Genomic DNA, 23,151 nt, shown 5'->3' with positions numbered 1-23,151 from the left:
AAACTTATCTTAATTAGTAAAGACTGGGAAGAACTAAAGAACTATTAATGAGCCTGTCAGATGGAAAGCATGTTGATTACATACAGTGTGGGCAAAAACAAGATGAGGCTTGTTTAAAAAAATCCAAACAAAACAACCTCAAGCTACTTATTCACATTGCTGGCTAATAAATTAACTAACTGCTTCCAAAACAAAATACTTCAACAAGTCACACCTCAGTACACAGAAGCTGTTTACAGAGGATGAGGTAACAAAACAAACAAACAAAAAGATAAATCCATTAAAATATAAAGCATATGGTTAAAACTTAACTTAGATGTCTATTTCATTTAGTTTTAAGTGATTGAGACTAGCAAGGAACTAACAGTGCTTGTTAAAAGGAACTAAGAAAAAAGTCAAAAACAGGATAGCAAGAGGCATACGAAGGCTCCTGGACAAGAAACATGGGGAACATTCCAGAAAAATGAGCAAGGTGCATGAAAGAGTAATTGCAGTAATCAGTTTACTGAAAAGGAAAACCATTCCCATATATCATTTTTCCAAATACTACAAAGAGCCAATGAGACTGAAAAGCAATTCACTCCGATCTGAAACTGCTCATACAACATATAGTTGACTTTCTGAACATTGTTGCCATACTCACGGTACATGCTTAGATTCACCTAAAGAAAGAACTAAATATTAGAAGGCAAAAAACTACACTCTTTGCGGAATTCACTCATGAAGTTTAAGCAGTGCACTGTGGAGTCCTTCTGTAGGTAGATCATAAACAACTGGTACTTCTCACCAACTTCCTGAGGAAAGCTTCTATATTCTTAGCAGACAGTTATGGGTAGGTGCTCTTCAGGGTAATACCTGACCATTCTGGATTGTTCTGAATCACTGCCTTCCTTCATTAAGCTGGACTAAGCAGAAGTGTCACCACCCAATTCTTAGTAATGCACATACAGGAAAATACAGCTGTTGATTCAAATACAGTTGTAAATTCAGATAACCTTACAGAAATAAGATTTCAGGAGTGGTGGGAAAATAATCTGTGTGTAGAACTTCAAAAACTGTACTTGCCTTTCGGATCTGAGCAAGACTGCAACTCAGTGGCAGATGTACCTGTGTAGTCTCCTGGCAGCGGTAAGATTTACACCAAAGCAACTCAGCAACGGTGTCTGCTTTGCCTACACTGGAGTTCTGCACAGAGAGAGAGTTGTACTACCATGGTGTGAAATACAGAATAGGTAAGGAACATGTTTTAATAGGAAAGAGCTACATGGAAACAGTTCCATCTTGCAGTTTTCATTAAAGCTGTCAACAGACTTATCACAGAAACAAGTGACATGGAGCTCATTAGACACTGCCTCATATCCAGCTATCCTCTGCAGTTATAGAATTTTTCTTTTTAGGTCACATAAATTCCAAGATCAACTCTATCATACTGTTATCCACTCTATTTCACCTTGCTAAAGCAACACCAGGACTACCACCCAAGGATAAATCCAGTACTCCATCATCACATAATACCTTTTTTATTACAATATCCAAAAAAACTGAGTATGCAAGATTTTGAGATCTCAAGATCCCTTCTTCAATTTCAGGAATGTGCCACCTAAAGACTGTATATTTAAACTATAAAGGAGTTTAAATGTAAAGAAAAGAGAAAAATGCATTTTCTTCATAAACATTCTGTGTGTCTCTTCCTACCAACCACACCATCCTCTGTAAAACCCGAAGATTTCTTTCTGTAAAACAAATATATATATAGTGTTGGTAGCCCGCCCCACCCCATCCCAAGATCAGTTTTTATTAATCTTTTGTATTAGTGTCAACAATCAGCTACAGATACATATTACTTTGAGAATTAAATACATAATCGTTTAATTCAAACAAGCAGAAGGTCAAGAGGAAAAAGCATTATGTGGATGGCACATTTGGTTGTAGATTACCAAAACATTCAGCTTTTACAATTCAATGATTCTTTCTCTAGTAATTAACTTTCAAATAAAATTTCTCTTTGTTGCAATTACAGACCAAAATACACTAGATAGTTTTCTCTTACTACAATCTTACCATAGTAGTTTAAGAAGTACTATTACAAAATGCTTTTAATTAGTGTACTCTTTACAAAGAGTCAGAGAGGCAATGTAATAGCAGAGTACAGTGTAAAGAGTGCTTCTAGGAACTAGGAGGTTTTGTAATATACTACTCGGTAAGCGATATAGCTACAGAACTCACAGCCACGACTGTTACGTCTGTTCTCTCTCACTTAAGTAGCTGCAGCTTCAGTGCATTCAAACTGTGCCCGATGTCTCTGAAGGGAGAGTTCTGCCTGCGTGAGCAATCTGAGCAGATTAACACTGCTTTGAATTGAAAACGCCCCTCCTTGATCGGAGCTGACTATGTAAACGTACACAGGAGAGGGGAGTTAACTCAGCCGGGAAGGTGAGTGCTCGCCACGGCCACCCAAGGAAAACTCTCAACCTGAAGGGAGGTGGTCGGAGATTAACAGAACTGGAACACGAAAAAGAGGCAAACAAACAAACAAACAAAAAGGACAAACAGCAACCAACAGAGCAAACACTTTAGAAAGAGCCTATTCCTTAAGTCTGCTTCAGATATTGCTCTGCTCTATAAAAGTGAATTTAGGACCTAAGGCTTGTAAGTTATTGGAGGCCCAGGCGGCCAAGTCCATCTTCAACGTCACTGAAGTGCTTTCACAAGATATAGCTTTTCCCCGTGTTCACTGGTGAAGATGGGAGCCTTTTTGTAGTGTTCCACCAACTCATCCATAGTATTAAAGCGACGCTGCCCAATACAATAGACATTGTCCACGAGCTGCACCTTGAAATGTTTGTTCTTCCCCGACGCCTTTAGAGATACCGAGAAGTCGCTGGGCTGTTGAGAAGAATTAGAAAAGAAAAAGAATTACATAAAAGTGAACAAAATGAAGGTGTAATTTTGTGGTTTCAGGAACAAACTGCGTCATATAGTTGACAGTAATTTATGCTAGTCTTTGTTCCACAGCTCAGTGCTTTAGCTACTTAAGAAACCCAATAGTCTATTATTCAATAAATAATTGCCATCGTTATTAACGTGCACAGTTAAGTCAGTTAAGTGAAAGCTCCCCAGATGCACAGTCTGAAGTTGCCAATTACATGACTAAATTGCAAATATTATCTTAGTTACTCCATCTAGAAGCACGAGAATGTCAAGGAGAAGGGAAAAACTTTCATCATGTAAAGCTTCCTTGCTAAAGAGCCCTGGAGAAAGCAATTATGGCAATATTGCTTGGGTGAAACGCAGAAAATTTCCTGTATCACTTTTTTTTTTTTTTAGAGCCATGACCACTAGAGGGCTGTTCTTGCTTTGCATTGCAAAAGACAAAAAACACATTCACTTTTTATCTTCATTACCACATGTATGGGGAATAATTTCTACTATTGAGTATGTCTTTTTTGTAAAAATAAAAAAGAAAAAGATAAAGGTATAGAATAAAAACACAGTCTAAATCTCACCATCAAACGACTGCCTGCAAAAGGCAAGATTTAAGCACTAATTAAGTTATTCAGCACAGAACAATTCCACGTGATAAATCTCTTCATCTTGGCAATTGCTTGCTTTAATGAAGAGCACCAAACAGCCAGGATGAAACCACTTTGCTTTCTGCAAAACGTGCTGCCATAGGAGGGCAGAAAGGACATAGAGAGCCTCTCTTCTAGCTGAACACATCCATCTCCAGCCATCACCCCTGCTGGCTGTCTGTAGGGATGGGAGTACGGGCTTTCTCCATGAGAGGTGGCTGGAGGCGGTGTTCCCAGCCAGCAGGAAAATGAAATAATAAACAATAGAAAGCACACACCAAAGTCTGTTAATGGAGATAAGTAACGCTTGATGAGACTCTGGAGGTCCTGCTGCAGGGTCTCTGCCCACCGAAGGCATGGCTTCACGCAGAAACCACTGAAGGCACGTGCCGATTTTTCTCCTGCAGTCCCTTCGTCCTCCCCCACACCACGCTGCTGCTTCAGTCAGGCCAGCGCTGCAAACCTGAACTCACCCATGCTAAAAAAAAACCATAAGGGACTCTCTGGTTCAAGGCATCAGCTTACGAACAGCCCCGAGCGCAGCTGCAGCGCAGCAAAGGCCGGAGCAGGGGGGAGCAGGAGCCCACAGACGTTACTGCTGTCACCAGATTCAGTTCATGAAACCACAGCTTCCGGAGTCCTCTGCGCTGCCTTTGGTGGGTCAGGTACACGCTTGAGTGCGCAACCCAACTAAGCTGAAGGACAGCATTTTTGCAAGCACGCTCTTTTTTTCCCTGAAATGATGTGGGTCTCTGCCCCACAAATCCCTCACATTGTCTATCCCCCAAAATCTCATCTTTCATCTCCCCTTCACCTGTTGTAGTACCGACGCCTGCTCTGCCTGCCCTTCCTACTCCATCTGCCCTGCCCAGAGTAAAAAAAGCTCCTGCTGCGCCTGTTAATCTGGCTCTGGCCCAACTCCGCAGGCTTGCACCTCAGCTTTGGGCAGTAGCTCTTCCCCTCCCGCGCTGCTCCAGGCAGCAGCTAGCTCCCCACACCTCTGGATGAACCCTCTTCTATCTCAAGCCACCACATTCCAGATGCATAAGCACTGCTTCTTTAAAAGTTGTTTTACATAACATCCATAGGAGAATTAATTCTTCCACCTCTAACCCGGTGCCACCAGGCCCTGGGCTGGGTCAGTGCAGGCTCCAGCAGGATGGCAGCTTCAGGCATTGAGTTGTTCCAAATCCTCTGGCTCAAAATAGAATCATAGAATCATTTCTTGTTGGAAAAGACCTTTAAGATGATGGAGTCCAACCATTAACCTAGCACTGTCAAGTCCACCACCAAACCATGTCCCTAAGAACACGTCTCAAACACATGCAACACCCCCGCCCCGTGACTGCCAAGAGGAGAACACTGGGGAGGAGGAGAGGAGGAAGGGAAAGAAATGTCTAACAGCATATCTTTGGGGGTTGCAGCGCTCCACCCAAGATACATTTCGTGCCCTGTCATCTATCTCTAGCTCCAAGTTTGAAAACTGCTATTTTAAGCCAACTAGTTCTGATATTAAATCCCACCCTCAGGAGCACCACGAACAAGCTAGCGCAGAGTTCACACCAAGGATTGACCTGTGTTCAACACCTGCCCTATGGGGTTAATCTGGTTGTATCAACACCATGCAGTGCTTAAGATGTCAAGTACAGCGTGGACAAACCCACTGGCAACCATAACCACACAGGCCAAAGACCTGTTGTGGTGGACATTCCTGTGGCCCTAAGCAGCAGCCATTAAATGGGAACAAAGCTCTGCAGAAGCTCTGGGACAACGGGCTCATGGAGGAGAAATTTAGGGCATGGGCTGTGGGCAGCGTGTTGATGGCTCTGCTCTAAACACAGGTCACCAGGCAGGTCCATAGGGCCAGTGCAAGGAGAGCACTGGGGGGAGCACTTACAGACTAGCTGCTTAGGGTTCAAAAAACATGATCAAGTCATGTTCACTAAGTTCTGCTGCTCCCATGGGTGATGCCCACATCAAACAAAAACCAGCAACCAAAGGGCCATCCTTTAAAATAGAACTTACAAATGGGAAGTTCATAATCTGAACCAAACACTTTCTTCTTGTTGCTGTTGTTTGAACAGGAAAAGATGTTACGACAAAGGTTTAAAAATATGCGAAATAATAACTTTTCACTCAAAAAAATTCTCAATGTTTTCTGACAAAGCACAGTTGGGTTTTTTTCAGCATCTCAAAATTGTATCTGCTAAGAATCGTTATCTTTATACTAGAAAGGATGCACTAATGACACATAGAGAGGTGCTGGAATAGGTCTTAGATCTCTGATCTACTGTCCTATGTCCCAGGCACTGGCCAGACTTAGATATTTGTGAGGGGCTCTACACAATACATTAAATACTCTTCCTGCCATTTTAATTATAACTTTAATGAATGAACATTCTCCTGAACTATTGTCCACTCTTCCTGGCCCTTGAGCTGCTATTAATGCATAAATAGAAGACATTATTATCACTTACATTCTCCAGAATATATGTTACAAAGTTTATTCTTTTCGTGATCTGATTTACTTAAAAAAAAAAAAAAAAAAAGGGGAAACGCTGATCTAACTCTTTTGAGAATCATCATCCGGTGCAAAGAGATGGAAGAGGATGAACAGCTGTTGCAAAAATCCTGAAACCCTTTACTGGCCTCAGTGTAATAACTTCTACGGGACACAAGAACAAACAGCAAAATGAACTGGACTTGCATTTGTTTTTATTTTGGTTCTCTCCCACTCAAACATGCAGAATGGTTAAAAAGACTACTTTAAAAAAAACCCTCTAGATAAATTACTGCTTTTAACATTATGACTTCAAAATATGCTGGTTCGATGCAGCTTGAATTGGTTCCCTGCTGTCCGCCTTGGATTTGCTCCAACTCTGTTTATTTTATTTACTGTTTAAGCTATTTTGTTTCAACTGTTGGCCAATTTCTCTCCCTTCTCCCTCTTAAATTAATTGCTACATTTGTATGTTTGCACACTAACTTTTCAAGGAATAAAAGCCTCATGAACACCAAATAAAGACATCAGAAGTATGCCTTAATCCCTGAAATCTATAGAGGAGCTGATGATTCTGCAACAGAATTATAGAGCATAGTTTTGTGGCAGGGAACCTGTGAATATTTCTATATGGTTATAATTGGGAAGACCTAAACTTGAAGTTAAATCCATTCCTAAATCAGAAAACTGAAGATTAGCTGTAATGCATCTGCAGCTCTTCAGTCCAGGTGTAGCATTTCTTTGAAATGTTTCAGATTATTTTAACTCCTGTTTATGACTAAGATCCCCATATATTAGGTGATGCCTACAACACGTGGAAGACAACAGGCAGGAAGATGTTCCTTTAATTTTAGATCTTTGGTCAGGAATTTCACTGTCTTTTCAAAAAGATGATGGAAAACTTTATCATGAAAACAAGGTATAATGCAATAAAAGGGAAAAAAGTGAAACTGGGAAAGAAGGTTCCCTCTTTACAAACTCAATTTGAGAATGAAACGAGATAATTTTACCATAAATTGCAATGTTGGGAAAAATAACTCCCTCCGAAAGTCTTTTATTGATTCTGAAACTTCCTCAACCCTCACTTTTAATCCAGTTCTACCTGGCAATACCCTTCCTCCATGGAAGATACTCTCATTCTTCAGACTATTCTAGACTCTTGGAGCTCCCATCTGTGTGCCTGCCCCAGAGCCACCCAACTCCTTCCATTTCCATACTCAGGTTTTCCCCTCACTCCTCCTCCTACTCAAGTCACCCATCCAAAAACACCCAAGTTGTAGCACAAAGGTCTAAAGTCAGGCTGGAAAGAACCATATGGGAGGGTTAAAAATTCCCTTTTCTACCCTTTCCACCTCATTTACATATAAACAAATACCCTTCGTCTCTATGTAATGTTCACTATGTTCCAAAATCAACGTTACACAGGTCAGAAACATGAAACAGCTCCACTGATTTCAAATGCAGCTCTACCAAGATATCTATTCTTCCATGTAAAATAAACCAGTAGAATATTTCCTTAAGACTGTTTTTAAATATAAACTTTCTTCTCCTCTCTGCTGTACTCATCAATCACAGCACATGAACATGACAAACGCTTCAGTTTTTGAACAGTTGCCACATTTCATTGCTTCTATCCAACACTTGCAGGATTAAAACCCCCAGGAAAATAAATCTGAGAGACTCTGAACACTATGGAATTAGCACCTCAGAAAGCTTCCAAGCTCTCAACCTGTGCCACCTCCTTCTGCTATCACTACTGCTAGACAAAGACCACAGAAGCTAAATGCGATCTCAGTGGACCAACACAAACCCAGCCTCCCCTACAACTGTCACTATCATCTTAATGCATCTACAGTATTCGGTATCAACTTAACACAATACCCTGCAACCCCATTCACGGGCAGTTACTATAATTTGATAGTTGTTACTCTATTGGCAGAAGGTAGCCACTGCTTACTAGTGAATAATTGGCTCCTGGAATGGTCCAAAAATTGCATAACTCATTCCTGCTAACAAGCAGAACTGGTTTGAGAAAAATATCTTACTTGCTTCATTCAAAGACATTGTAGGGCTAGGAAGCAGTGGTGTTTGTCTAATCACCAGATTTGCACCCGCTTGCAGTGGAATGCAAGGGGACTGCAAGCCATGCCAGAAGCTCCCTTTGAAGTCTGAGGGTGTCTGCAGTGGAGGAACTGCTCAGAAGCCAGAGCTGTGCTGGGGTTGTCCTCCCTCATCACTGGCCACAACCCATTGCTGCTTCCTGTTAGCCACAGCACTACCAAGCACGCTTGTTTCCCAGGGTGAATCTGAACAAAAACCCCTCTTATTCCCACATTTGCTTCTCTCCTCAGTGGAATCTTGGATCTTCAAAGCATGACGATCACCTACCCAACCCAGGGCAACGGTGTCAGCCAAGACATGTTTGTCTTGTGCTAGGCACTACACAAAAAGAACAAAAATCTGCTTGCTAAAGAGCCTGTAATTCAAAAAGGATAAAAAATGGCTCTACAGAGACTGCACAGATTAAATCTGCATTATTTTTTCACAACTGCTATTGAAATGAGACAAAAAAATGCCAGTTTCTATCAACTGAGCAGCCTGCAACAGAAAGAACAAATCAAGTAGTATTTTTAACTAGGTATGTTCCACTTCAGTCTCTTTCTATCTCCAAAACTAAGGTGACATTACCTAGGGCAGAGTTGGCAAAAATATTATCAGTAAATAACTGTGCCTGTTACATAAACTATGTGCTTAAATGGCTCAAAAATATGGTTCCAATAATAGTATTTCATAATTAATGAAGATAATCAGACTTCCAGCTACCTCACAGAGCATGTCTCAGGATATTCTCCACCAGAGCAGCATCCCTTAAATCTAAGTGTAACTGAGGAGAATACTTTTGGCTAAAGGAATCTAGCTGTAAGACAAACATCTGGTAAGTTAAATCTAGGAAAACATTGTAAAATCTTGCATCTACTAAAATTTGAAATGGAGAAACATGACAGTCTCACCAAGTGAATACAGAATAATACAAACCTTCAGCTATCCAAGGAGAGCTCTCCATAGCTCAATAACAAGAACAAAGTCAAAGAAATATAAGCAAAACTTTTACACAGATGACTTTCCGTAACTATGGTGATGCCAGACTATAGAAAACCCTAAAACAGGTCACAAAATCAGGCACAGGATTAGCAGGATAACTACTAGTTTCACCTATGGGCCTTTCAAGAACCCACAGCTTTAATGGGTGGGATCTGTAACACGATGTACTGGGAAGTGCTAGTCTGAGGGAACGATGAGCAAACCTGGTAACCAACAACTTTGCTTTGTTCAGTCTGGTCTCTCTGATCAAGATCTTTCATTCCCATTGTACAGATGCTCCCGGGGACTTTTAGCCACAGCATGAACAGCCTCTGTAGTCACGCATGTGAAATATGGCAACTGTCAAGAATTTAAGAGCTATTTCTAAAATCTTTCTTTGTTCCCTACATAATAAGCTTGAAATAGATCTTTTGTGATCTTTTTCTCAATGCTATCAAGTATGCCAGTTCGTATATTATATCATTTCTGGCGCTTCAGGACAAAAAATTAAAACAAACCAGCAATCCCCAGTGCTTTTAGAATTCACAGACATACACAAATTATATAATGGTTTGATATACAAAGATTAGGGCAGACAAAACTTTGAGATGTAGTAGAAGATGTCTTTAAATCTAATAAAAACTAAAACTCTCAAGTAGTACTAGGACAAAGGAGACATTTACATGCCAAACTACAGCCTTTCTCAAAGCTCACTCCCCTCCCCACATACAGGATCAGCAAGACTAGATCAAGATGAGAAAAAGAAAAAAAACATAAGTTCCCCAATTCAGACACTTTTTTTTTGTGCATATGTAAAAAACTTAGTGTAATACGAATTGAGCAATTTTTCTAGGATTCCAGTAAGTGTTAGATGCTGGAAACAACTTGAAGATCACATTCTAAATGAATTTTTTTTGTGGTCCACAAGCAACAATTCCCCCAGCAACAATGTGGGCAGCAAATTTGAAACTGCTTTGAATATAAGTGTGTTTAGTGTTATGATGTCATATTAAATTAAAAGGTTACTGTGTACTTTAATGGAAATTTGTTTACTCAAGAGGTAGACAATTAGGAGCAAAGAAACTAGCCACAGCACGGTGGTCACTGTGACATGGCGGGTACTGAGAAATGTCTGCCCATTTTTGTATTTTAAGCGAACTATTAATTTTCAAACCGTCATTCTGGCACTTTCCCAAAAGACAGCAGGAACTGAATAGCTACTGTCTCAGGATAACCCAAAATGCAGCAACCAGACTTAAAAGTGAGCTTGGACACACCAAGGGTACAGCCCATCCCGTGCACCCACCTGCCTGCCCCGTCACACAGGGCGCTACCTTGACAGGACAACTGAACTACTGCAGTTTCAAGATTACCATAATCTAGTGGCTTCCTACATTTTAGAAGACTGTGTGCCCCACCTCAATCTTCTGTTCACTAAACAAACTTGATTCCTCTCAGCCTTTGTAAGTCAGTCATGTTTTCCAAATGTCTATTTTTCTTCCTGTTCTCCTCTTGTTTGTTTTTATTTGATCTCTATTTTTCTGCTCTAGTTTATTTGCATTTGCCTTCATTTCGTGATTACGGTTAACTAAGAGCAGAAATAGGAACTCAAAGACACAGCTTCAAAGAAAGGGTAGTTTGACAGCTATCTGGTCTTCTGCAAAGCAAGTTTATCACTGAAAGATGTCTGAAATTTAACTACACAATACTGTATCCAGAACCAAATATTCAGGACTATTACAGACGAATATTTTGTCACATATGTCAAATATTTTGTTACATATCATGTAAAAATTTCAGGGAATAGCAAGTGTCCTAACTTCAATAATAATTATAAACTACTAATGCTTTCAAAAATTCAGAATGCAAAGTTTGATTTGAATTTATTAAATCCAACAGTATTAACAATTTCCTTGTCTTTCAACTGTTTTTCTGCTGTCACTACAAGACTCTGTTCATCTCCTTGCCAAGAACCAACATGCCAGCCAATCCCGAGTTTTAGTAACATTATATTGAAAATGGAGGCTATGTTAATTCAGAAGTTGGATTCTGTTCATCTGGAAAGCTGACTTTTGGTTTATTAAAGAGCTGCCTTAGGCAAGTTTTATTCTAAAGAGATTTAGTACGGATTGCCTAATGAATCTGCCTCAATACTACCTCATATTTTAAATACGTTCTAGGACCTCTTCTGAGTAGCTGAAATTCTAACTTAGGAAGAACAGAAATCAGAAAATGAAAATGTGAAACATGCTCCCAAAGTAAGTACTGGGAGCTAAAAAGATCTTTACTTCCAGCTTAATTCTCTCCCTTACTTGAAGCAAATTCTTTGTTTTCCAGCATGCAGTCATGCCAACACCTACTACTCACTAATTACTGAAATAATTTACACAAGGAGTAATATATGGGAACAGTTTTCTCTCAATTTATAGACAATTATGATAAAGAATATCACATGTTCTAACCAGAAGTGATATATGCAATCAATACGGTCTTTAGAAGACATTAGCTAGAGTCAAGTAATCTTTTAGAAACCATGTTATGGCTCAAACTATACACAGCTGACACTGCTTTAGTTTTTATGCACAACCTACATTGTAAAGCAGGACAGCCCACAACAGAGGCACAGTGACACCTGATTCAAAAATGGCACAGAGACAGATGTCCACAGCTGTATAAGGTCTACTTATTTTAGTAGCACTGTATGCTCAAATTAGAAGACCGAGCTAATATATATATATTTTTTTTGTTGGGAAGCAAGAAAATACTTAGTTCGAGATATCTACTAATCAACAACATGTCTTCAAGGAATAGCCCTACAGTTGAAACAATACATGCAGAAAGCCTTAATCACAAATTCAGATATTTTTCATAGCTTTTGAAAGATGTATTAGGGAATTATTAAAATCTGTCACATTTTAAAAAACCACAGTCAAGGGATAATTAAATTTTGAGTGTTTTAACTATGAATTCTCTAGCCTCAGCATAAATTAAAGGCATTTCAGTGTAATTTTAAATCTGAACTATCAGAATTACAATGATCCCTAATCAGCATTACTCATATCCCTCTGATGTCATCAAGGCTTAACTTACAAAGCATATGAGCTGCTGACATGACTCTCTGTGTTGTGTATCATAATCTTAAAAAGTGGATACAATAATAACTTTACCTTACTGCAACCTATATAATGTAACTAGTGCAGAAATACATTAAAATGGGATTTTAACCAATGGTTTAGAGACCCTATCTTACTACTCAATTAACAGCAGAACAAAACTGACCAATGCAAAGATACTATTTCAAATCAGCTTTAAAATCAAATTAATGACCACATTTGCAATTCAGAAGAAATACTTATCTTGTAGCACTGTAAATTTGAGGAGTATTGCATAGGAGCAACATATGTAAATTCAAATGGAAGCCTGAAACACTTAGCTGTTTGTCCACTAATTAAGAAACCCTGGATAACACAGTCCACAGCTGTTACATTTCTGTGCAAATGTCACTGCATTTCAGCAACAGACTGACTCTCACAAGCAGTCCGTGCATTGGTTTGTAACGCTGAAGCGTTACTTGCTTCTTTAAGGGTGAGAAGCCCTTTACTACAGACAGAGAAGCTATTAACTGTCACGCTTGCTAACCCAAGCGTGGGGTGTATTACAAAGCCTGCAGGGCTAAATACCACTTACCGAAGATTCACTATCTCTAACAAGGAAGTCTCCTTCCACTCCCCTCTCGTTCAGGGCACATTCTGCCTGGTGCCGGGTAACATTCCCGTAATACCACTCTCTTCCAGCAAACCGTCCTGTCGAAGATGGTCCCGTGTAGCTTATCTGAGGCGGATGGGAAGTGTTAATGGTAGGACCATCGCTAACGATTACTACATAGTTTTTAGGAACAAGACCGATTTGCCCTCGGGAATTTTTACATTTCCACCACTCTGGGTCGTTTTCTGGCTTTTCAATGACTTCCATCGTTTCCCCTTTTTCAAAATTGAGCTCTTCTTCTGTGACGGAGCTGAAGGGATACAGTGTCTGAACAACATGGAGTACTTTGGTGCCCTGGCCGTTACTCATGGAAGCGCCTTTCCTCAAGCTGAGGAAGCTGGGTGAATCTGCTGTGGCCTCCTCAACCTCCTCTACCACATAGTTCGAAGGAAACCAGCCAATCTGTCCATTGTAGCTCCCTCTCCACCAGCCGTCGCTGCACTTCTCCATGACAATCACTCGGGACCCTTTAACCAGGGACAGCTCATCCTCCCTCTCCGCAACGTAGGCGAATTTCACGTAGGCTGGAATGTTCAGATCGTAAATCCGGTCGGCGCTGCTGCCGTTGGATGGGTATTCAGCATCCGTGCTGGGAGTAGGCGAGGCATCTCGCGCACTCGTCTTTCTCTTGGTTTTTCCCAAACCTGTCAAAGAGAGAAGCGTAAAGCGGTCACTCAGAATGCTCGTCCCCAGACTGACAGCGCTGGATTTGGTGACACGCTCCCCTGTTAATTTAACAACACTACATAGCCAAGAAATAGCAACATCATTAAGAGATTAACAACCAGCTGATGCACCATTAGGTAAGGAGCAATTTGTGCTATAATGGCTCTTTTCCCTTCCCAGAAGTACAAGAGTTTTAACACACTTAAAAACAGTGTTTTCTTTGCTATGAGAGCAGCTAATCACTGGAACGGTTGCATAGCGTTCTGTTATGTCTCTTAAAAATCCAGCCAAATGATCACGCCTTTTAATTTCAGTGATGACTTTAATTTGGCTCAAGCAAAACATGAAAGAAATTCTACGAAAATAAACTAGCACAGTAATAAAATCTTAAGTTTCCCTGAAGATTACATTTTGCTCTCTTCATTCTTCAGTCAGTCCCCAGACAGCCACAGCTGTAACTCCTTCCAACTCCAAGCCCCTTCTGAAATCCACACCTCTTTCATCTACGTTTCATCACGTATGCTAAGAGCGTAAACCTGACTGAGAAGAAGACCATTCGTTCCCCTACAATATGTAAATTCTGATGTACAGTCATGGCTTTAATTATAGCACGAAATAAAACGTAGAGAAGAAACATCATCATCATCATTAATTGCATAACTTTTAAAAAATTTCTTCATTAAAGGCATCACGCTAATGTCTGCTTAAATATGAAAAAAAACCTGCACAACACACTTGGTGTATTTTTCAAACCGTTGCAGCAAGGACTGCTTAAGCTTATATATAAACAGAAAGATAAAGTGAACAAGTAGCCCTCTCTTGTGAAATTCACTTATAAAAGTTCTGAAGAGAAAACAAAAGATGAAGCCTTAATATTGTACAAACCAAGCAACACTCAAAATGTCATGCAGGGGACAGAAAGTAAAAACCAATGCAGAAATAGGAGCTTTTCTACTTATCTCAATGCTCCTAGAGCCTCGCTGGCAGGCGAGAGATTCACTTGAGACAAAGTGAGTACATGCTGATTATGGCAGATCGGATGGAAAAAAAATAAATAGGACTTTGCTTTTGTTTCTTCAAATAATCTGATAGAAGGAGACACATGCAACTTCATTTTTAACATTTCAGGACTATTTAATCTGGTCACTCCGCTGCTAAAAAGTGCATTCATTTTTTTCATATATATACACACATGTATGTACCTGCATATACAACTTCAAAACTGTTTGTTCAGTGCAGAACTATGCCGTTTATTTTACTGGATGAGCTGTACAGCACAGACAAACAGTGCACGAGCGACCACACAGAGATTTCTAACTAGAAGGGTTAAATACATGAATTAATACAGTCTCAAAGTCTCAGAAGATGGCAGAAAATTTCAATGATCCTAAAGTGTTTCCTGACCTTCCCCAGCAGCTCCTTGCTTCCTGCTGGAGCCTGTTACATCCGAATGTCATTCAAACAACATCATTTCAGTGGCTGCACTTTCAGGCAAAATGAGGGAGAGCAGCTTATTGTATTTGGGGAGACAATCGCAGGAAAAGAGTGTCCAAGCAAGCACTAATCGGAAGCTGGCCAGGCTCTGATCTCTGCCAAGACTGGAAATTTTCATCAGTTTAGAGATAATTTTCAACCAAAAGATAAGGATGTATCAGAACTAAGGAGCACTGAAGTAGGGTGATATTAACAAACAGAACTTCAGGATGGTTCTGTTAGGAAAGCAGGGAAATTACTTGTTATAACTTCATGGAAAACAAGCAACTGTATTTCAAGAGACTGACTCTACATAAAGCCCTATACTGTGATTGAATCTTCCAGATTAAAAGCTCAGATTTTATGTGCCTTATAATGGAGACATGCAGCACTACTTCTGGGAATTACAGCAGAAGAACTAACAAAATAAAAAACCAAGAGATGATGGAGTACCTGGCCAGGTGAAAACTAGCTGAAAATCAGAGCATAGAGATAACTGTGAGATATGGGGACCTTCTGTGATAAAAGAATGCCACAAACTGAACTATCTAGAGAAAAAAATATGGACAAACGGGTGAAAGAAACATATTTCTTAAAAACTTCTGAAGTCTGATAAAGGCATCTAAACATTTAGCAAAAGGTTATCACCCAAGTACTTTCTTTCACCTGGAGTTTCATAAGTTGCGCTCTTTTCCCACGAACATTTCAACGCTGCATCTGACATTCTAAATGCTCCTTTCTACCCTCCCCATTCAACACAAATGACAACATAAAAAAAAAAAAGGGCAGAAACTACACTTTTTTTTTTTTCTTTATCAATAAACGCAGTTGGAGCTCTTAAGCTTAATATTTAATGTAACCAAACTTTTGAGGCTGATAGCAGGGTAATGATTAGCCTTTTGCAATAGCAACGATGTGCACCAAGGATTGTGTTTCCATCTGGTTTGACCAAGGTAACTACGCAGAGAGCCATCTGCAGCCAAGCACTGCAAAGGGCATGCACGACATTAGCTAACACTCATTTTTTTTTGTGGGATTATCACATTCATAGCTGTGTCTATGACAGAAGAAGAAACAAGTTGTTCCATGAGCAGAATGAAGGAAATCTGTTCTTGTTTTTCTCCTTACATCTCCTGCCACACCACTCCTCCTCTGCCTCCGCCATCTCCTGCAGGATCCGCAATAAGCCCCCTCATCATACAACTGTCTTCACACCCTCAGGTCCTTCTCACACCTTCAGCTCCCCACTGCAATCTCCAACTTGCGCTCAATTTTTACTCCATCTCCCTGGGTGCTGCCCTCCCTACCTTTGCTGGGCTGAGCAAAGAGCTGGGAATGCTCTGGCTTCTCCTCCAGTGGGGGACACCAGCAGTGACCCTCCCAGGCACCAAGTTGGAGAAAACTAGTTTGTTTATCTTTGCCAGTCTGTCAAGTTTGTTTAAAATTGGCTGAGTTATCAAGGGTGGACAGATGGATGGACAATGACAGCTGACTGTGACAGCATGACTAGTGTAAGCTTCATTTCCTTAGGAAACAAGTCTAAAAATACAATTGAGTAAGATAGTTGGTCACAGCTAAGCAAGAATAAAGTTAGGATGATTATAAATTTTGTATGCATCTATGACAAAAATCACAATTCCATTTAAAAAAAGTACAATCTTCGTGAGTCATCTCTGGAAGAGTAAACACTGCCACAACTTGCTACTAACAGAAACATTCATTTACTACTATGTGTAAGAGTATTCCTGTTCTTATGTCCAAATAGAATGAAACCCATGCAAGGAAATAAATGGAAAATAAAACATTCAACCACTTTAGGAGTCACATTTGGAAGAGTCAAATACACTTGTGATTGCAGTCATAATTTGGGCATTTTTATTTGTTTTGTTTTAATGAAAACTTATCTACTAGTGAAATACAACTGTATTTTCCCATTCTGACTCATTGGTTAGAGTTCACCTGACGCCATAATCCTTTAATACAACTAGCCGTTGTAAGGTGAAACCTCAAGCAATGGATTAGTTTTCAATCAAGGGGAAATATGTGGGAGCAAAAGCATTGCCAAGCAGCAGAAAGCCTGATTTATGTTATGGTGTCTCGTAGGAAATAACACTGCTCACAATCCACAGTTGACCCACACTAAACTAGTTTATTTTCATTCTTACAAACAGTTCACCAAGTGATGCAAGTAGGGTTAATTTTTAAGTGGATACATATGTTGCAAAGATATAAAGAAATGGTTAGCATCATTGCCAGAGAAGGGATCCACTGCACATCCTCCTTCCCTCTGCAGTGAAAGAAATCCTCTGGCCCTGAGGTTGGCCCTAAAGAGACTCAAAGTGCCTCCCTCTTTCCTTCACGCCCCTTTCCTTGCCTCGCTCAATTGTGGCTCTAGAGCATAGCTTGTTTTGCGAGCAGCGGGCAGAAGGAAGACCTGTTTCCTATGAAATTGCTTCCTGTCTCTTAAGTCCCCATTGTACAAACCCCAGCATCACACCCTTTCATTACCGGCTTGTCCCCACAACAGCCTTCCCCTTGTACTTGTAAGTCCTCCAGCTGCCACCTCCAGTGCCCTCTCCCTGCAGCACTTCCAGCCTTCCCCACCTTGCGCTCCTTAACCCCCCCCAGAAAGCAAATGCTCTCCCCAACCCAAACCTTGAAGTGGTGGCATTTCCCCTTGGTCATTCCCCTTTGGCCTGATGCTGTGACAGTGACAGTTCCCACTCCTGGCCCAGCGCTGGGCTACCTGTCAGCCAGCACAGATGCCCTGACTGCTTGGCCTTCTCCTGCCAAAACCCAAAGAAGGATTTGTCTCTCCTTCTTCTGACTCCAGTGAAGGCACCGAAACAAGGCTGCATAGCCATGACCTTTATGAAAATTGCTCCTAAGAATAAATAAGTATAATTACCTTTAAAACTTTACCCTACTTTGTCAAATACACACAGAACACTTGTATAGAAAGTGATGTTTTTTGCCACTAGCTAAGGTTTATATCTCATTTGCTAATTATGGTTTATATTACATAGTACCTTTACTAGAAAAAGCCCATTTACAAACGAGATATCTTTTCCTAATTTTAGGAAGACTATTTGATAAGTACATGCTCCTGCGAGCTGGTGTCCTTGCTTGAAACTGATGAGCGACCACATTTTGTATTTTAACTGCTTTTCCTCATCCCCAGAGGTGCAAGAAGAGATTCACTGACGTGGCTGTGTAAGGCTGTAAGGCTGATCTGTACTCTCATATTTATTCTATTAAGTTATATTTTAGAATAACAGGCCCTAAACACTGAAGATATTTGCAGTCAAATTGTCTAGCATCCAGCTCCCAAGACTGCTCCCTAAATTTATTACATCCTGTATGTAACTTAACTATAAATAGACCAAATACAGTTGCATTTCCAATGAAATTCTGAGTTTAATACCTACTGATTTTTCCATTCTCACAACTTTGGTATAGAAAAAAAGGTCAGTCAATACCCAAAGCTGATTTCTGAAAAATAGCTGGCAAGTGGAACTTGTGTCATCTCAATTCTCTCAACCCAGCTTCCCAACCCAACCCTTCTCTGATTCTAATACATAAATCATGAGCAAAAATATTTTCTGTAGCTTACCTGCACATCAAATCAAATTCACAGGACAAAAAAAGAAGCCTTTCAGAAAAACAGTAAATACAAGAAAACTCTATTGCTTTAAGAAATCATGAAAGCAACACTAGCCGATTTCCAAAACAGAATTCCTCAATCCAGAACTCAAAGAAAGAGATCGTGCCACTGAATATGTCAGACACAACCGCTTAAGAAGCCTACAACAACCTTTTATTAAAATATCAAAAGCAATTAAGGAAGGATTCCTCCCCCCTCCAGTAAGTGACCTTTAAGCTATAAAAAACACTGCAAACCAACAACAGAAGTGCCTCAATACAACTGGGTTATTAGAAACTACTTCCTCTTAAAGAGACTACATATTTACTGAATGGTGTCCTTCAAATATCCTGTAGCACTTTTGGGGTAGCTAGTTTTAAGACTAAATATACAGCTGGAAAAATAAAAACAAATGCTGCTGAGTAATGCTGTTACCTTCCCTCTCCCCATGGCAACTAGAAAATCAACTTTTAATATATTTTATTGCTGTATTTACATACCTTAATAGACTCCTTTTCAAAACAAGTCAGAACTGATTTTTGTATCCTGTGTCCAACCTTTTATGTTTGAAATTAGTTTCCCATCAGTTATTATACATGACAAAGCTGTAAATCAGCAAGAAATTAAATCAAGTATGATAAGGGTCATCAAATAGGTATCTTGAATTAATAGTACATCAACTACTGCCAGCTACTTTCTTTCATAGTCTATTCACAAATACAACAAGATTTTTCACAATTAAAGACATATATTACACTGTATCACCTAGTAATAGAATCATAGAATGGTTTGGGTTGGAAGGGACCTTCAAAGGTCATCTAATCCAAACCCCCCCACAATGAGCAGGGACATCTGCAACTAGATCAGGTTGCTCAGAGCCCCGTCCAGCCTGGCCTGGAATGTCTCCAGGGATGGGGCATCTCCCACCTCTCTGGGCAACCTGGGCCAGTGTTTCACCACCCTCAATGTAAAAAAAATTCTTCCTCATGTCTGGCCTGAATCTCCCCTCCTTCAGTTTAAAACCATTACCTCTTGTCCTGTCGCAACAGGCCTTGCTAAAAAGTCTGTCTCCATCTTTCTTACAGGCCTCTTTTAAGCACTGAAAGGCCGCAATAAGGTCTCCCCAGAACCTTCTCTTCTCCAGGCTGAACAACCCCAACTCTCTCATCCTGTCCTCACAGCAGAGCTGTTCCAGCCCTCTGACCATTTTTGTGGCCTCCTCTGGCCCCTCTCCACAGGTCCATGCCTTTCCTGTACTGAGGGATCCAGAGCTGGACACAGTGCTCAAGTGGGGTCTCACCGGAGCAGAGTACATGGAATGATTTTAGTGAGATGAAGGTCACACCAGGCTCATTTTGATGGGTCAGCAGGAGCACAGGGCTGTGTTTTTGCTGAGCACATGGTAACAGCCTTGCACAGCTTCCCAGTTTGCCCTCGATGGCAGCACCTTTCAGCATGATGCTCAACTTGAGCTGAGCCCTTGAGTTCATGGCTGTTTGGCATCAAACTGCCTAATATATACAAATGAAGGTATTGAAAAGAGGAGGAAAAAGGGAAAAAATTCCAGGAGACAGTTCCTTCAGCTTCTGCCTTAAATCCTATCTGTGCTGCCACAACTGTCAGGCAGGCTGTCAAAGTACAGGTTTAAACATAACATGAATGAATATTATTTGAAAATTTATTTGGAGAGAAAAATAATTTTAAAAGGTTTTTTATTGACATTAGAAATTACCCAGGAACCAAAATTCCTTTACATTACTGGCCATTGTTCTCTGAATTAAAAAAAAAAGGCAAGCAGTTACATGTAAAATTTTTCATACCAAATTCAGTGCATTTCAATTTGTGTACCCTCCTTCTCAAGTAAAATGCTTTTAGCAGTACTACTGGCTTTATGGTTTTAAAAAAATGATCATAGAAGCCACCACAAAAAGCCTAAGTACTTTTTTTTTATGAAAACATCTTCATTTTAATCAGATTTTTAAAATAAAGGGTTTTTTTCTTTCAAAATAAACCCATTATAATTCAAATAGAAACAAGGCACTCCATAGCTGAAAAATTTAACATCACTATAATCCATTAAGACAACTTCCATTAAACAGCTGCAACATTCAAGCAAAACAAGTTTGAGACTGAAATTTAAGCAAGTCAAACAAATGAGCTAGGAGAGCTCCCCGTATAAAAACCTAGAGCAAGAGCTTGTTTGAATACTGAATAATAACTTCTGATAGAGTTAAATAAATATATATTTCTCAATTTTACAGAGCAGCTCTCCTAGTTCTAATAATCTTCAAGGACAACATAACCCAAAATTCTCATTCAATTTACTAATCAGATGTTTTGCATTAGACGAAGCAGAAACAAGGAAGTTTATCAAAACCCCTTTTTTCAAGAGGTAACATGTATTCAACATTTTTGCCAATTTTTATTAAAGATACTTAAAATCATTTTCTTGTGAATTTTAATAGAATTGCAATTCCATCTGGCTTCACACATAAGCAGTTAAAAAAATTATCCTTTTCTGTCTATCAGGTAAGTTATTCATTTCCTAGTAATAAGGCTCTGAATTATATTTGATGTGAATGCATACAGTTAACAAGTTGCAGAGTGTACAGTGTCTTTTTTAAAACAAACCCAAAAAAATGTGTTGAGAAAGAAGTAACTAACTTTACAGGAAAATTCTTAAGAAAAAAAAAAAAAACATAAACCAATATAAATCAAGTAATTAATTCACTTAATACAGAGATAAACATATAACTTCTTAACAGCTGAAATGTCCAGCTCAGGAATTTATTTAGCTTTATGTTATTTACCATAACGTCTTTTATAATTTTAAATTAACTTGTCTTTGCTTCTTTATTAAAAAGGAATTCAACAGATTTAAGTTTTTTCTGTTCCACAGAAAGAAAAAACAACCCATTTCTGCACATTTTCAGTCTGCAACATCCTACCCCTTCTTCTCTCCCTCCATCTCCATGTCCAGTTTCCAAGCAAGCATTCAAAGGCCAAGATCCATATGGGATAGTCAGTATTTTAGAAGCAACATCTCCATCAATAGCACTCTTCAAAGGACACTGCTATAAATCCCAGATCTTCAACTGCATTTGTGACACAGAAATGATGCCTTACAGCTCTATTAATGATTTTTTTTGTATCTTCGTTAAGAAGCTCAATATCAAAAAAGCCACACTAAGACAAATCAGAAAATGAAAACTCTTCTTTAAATGTCAAAGTAAAATTCTGACATTTTAACACCAGGCTGCTTTATCACTGTGTTTTTCCAATACAGGAAAAAGCATCAGAGTTTCCCATACTTCAAACACTACTCGAAATGGAGGTTTCCACAAAGAAATCAACTCAACCACCATATTAAAAACAACTACTGCATTAACAGCTGTAATTTAGACTGTGTTAAACATGCCTATCTGTTATCAGGAAAGGTTATTTCAAATTCCAGTACCATATAACAAGTTTCCTGCACCCAGAGTGTTTTAGAGCAAGAAGTTAAAATGAAAGATGCACTACACGGATGTACGTGGACAGAGTTCTCCAAAGGCAAACAACACATGTTCCAAAGGCTTCCATCAGCTGCGTCGCATATGGTCATTCTCCAATGGAAAAGTAGAGTAGATTAAGTCTTAGGAGGCAAATTTAAAATGGCCTTGAGATTTTAAACCACCTATGGAATAGGCAAACTGCTGTCTCAGTCTCAAATAGAAGGCACACAAAATGAATGTTTTTTTTCAAGATATACGGTTCTGACTTCTGTCTACAAATTTAAATTTAATACAACTTGCTTTAAATACAGTGTCTTTGCTTTCAAATAGAGATAATTTAAGATATTTCCATCTACTTTGTAACCTTGATTTTGTAGGATACCCTGGTAAAAAAAAAATTAACACCATTCTCTTGAACTTAAGGTACCCCTATCATTGTAAGAACAAATTTATAAGGTATGAGGAGAAGGCAGGGTAGCCCTGTAGAACTTCCCAGTGCCTTTTGTTCCCTTGATGTAGAGAGGGAAAGCTACACTGTTTCGCCTCTCCTTCACAATCACTAACAAAATATTGCAGAAGAAATCCCTAATATGCTCCAAACTGTCTATCTCAATACATGCTCCTGTCCCTCAGTTAGTATACAATAGCTTATGTTCCCCCCTCTTCCTCAAGCATTTGATAGAAAGGTGATTTATACTTATCTAGCTCACATTTATATGAAGCAAAAGTGGTGCACGGGACAGCTCTGGATACAAACCCCACATGCTAACATGAACCCACTCAACTTTTTATTAAAAACCAAACCAAATCAAAACAAAACAAAAAAAAAACCACAGGAAGTACAGGAAGTACAAAGGAAACTTCCCTGAATGTAAGACAGTAATCGTCCAATTTAAAGACTCTTCCAGATAACTGTGAAGGAATCATTCTATTTTGGATACGGTCGATTATAGTACT

The 23,151-nt window shown here is 39.5% G+C and overlaps 1 protein-coding gene across 1 annotated transcript in view; it reads right to left on the bottom strand.

Annotated features, from left to right (window-relative positions):
• Positions 1-2,219: 2,219 nt before the first annotated feature.
• Positions 2,220-23,151, bottom strand: part of NCK2 (NCK adaptor protein 2) — an 86,814-nt gene continuing 65,882 nt past the window's right edge. The window contains exons 3-4 of the mRNA XM_080355224.1: positions 12,841-13,562; positions 2,220-2,886 (exon numbers count right to left, since the gene is read on the bottom strand). Of these exons, the coding sequence (XP_080211350.1) occupies positions 2,692-2,886; positions 12,841-13,562 (917 nt within the window). The 3' untranslated portion in view covers positions 2,220-2,691. The remainder of the gene's footprint in view (positions 2,887-12,840; positions 13,563-23,151) is intronic.

Source organism: Nesoenas mayeri (genome assembly GCF_963082525.1).
Source record: "Nesoenas mayeri genome assembly, chromosome: 1".
In the NCBI taxonomy this organism is placed as follows: Eukaryota; Metazoa; Chordata; class Aves; order Columbiformes; family Columbidae; genus Nesoenas; species Nesoenas mayeri.
Note: the sequence above shows the minus strand (reverse complement) of the source record. Positions and strands in the feature narration are given on the sequence as shown.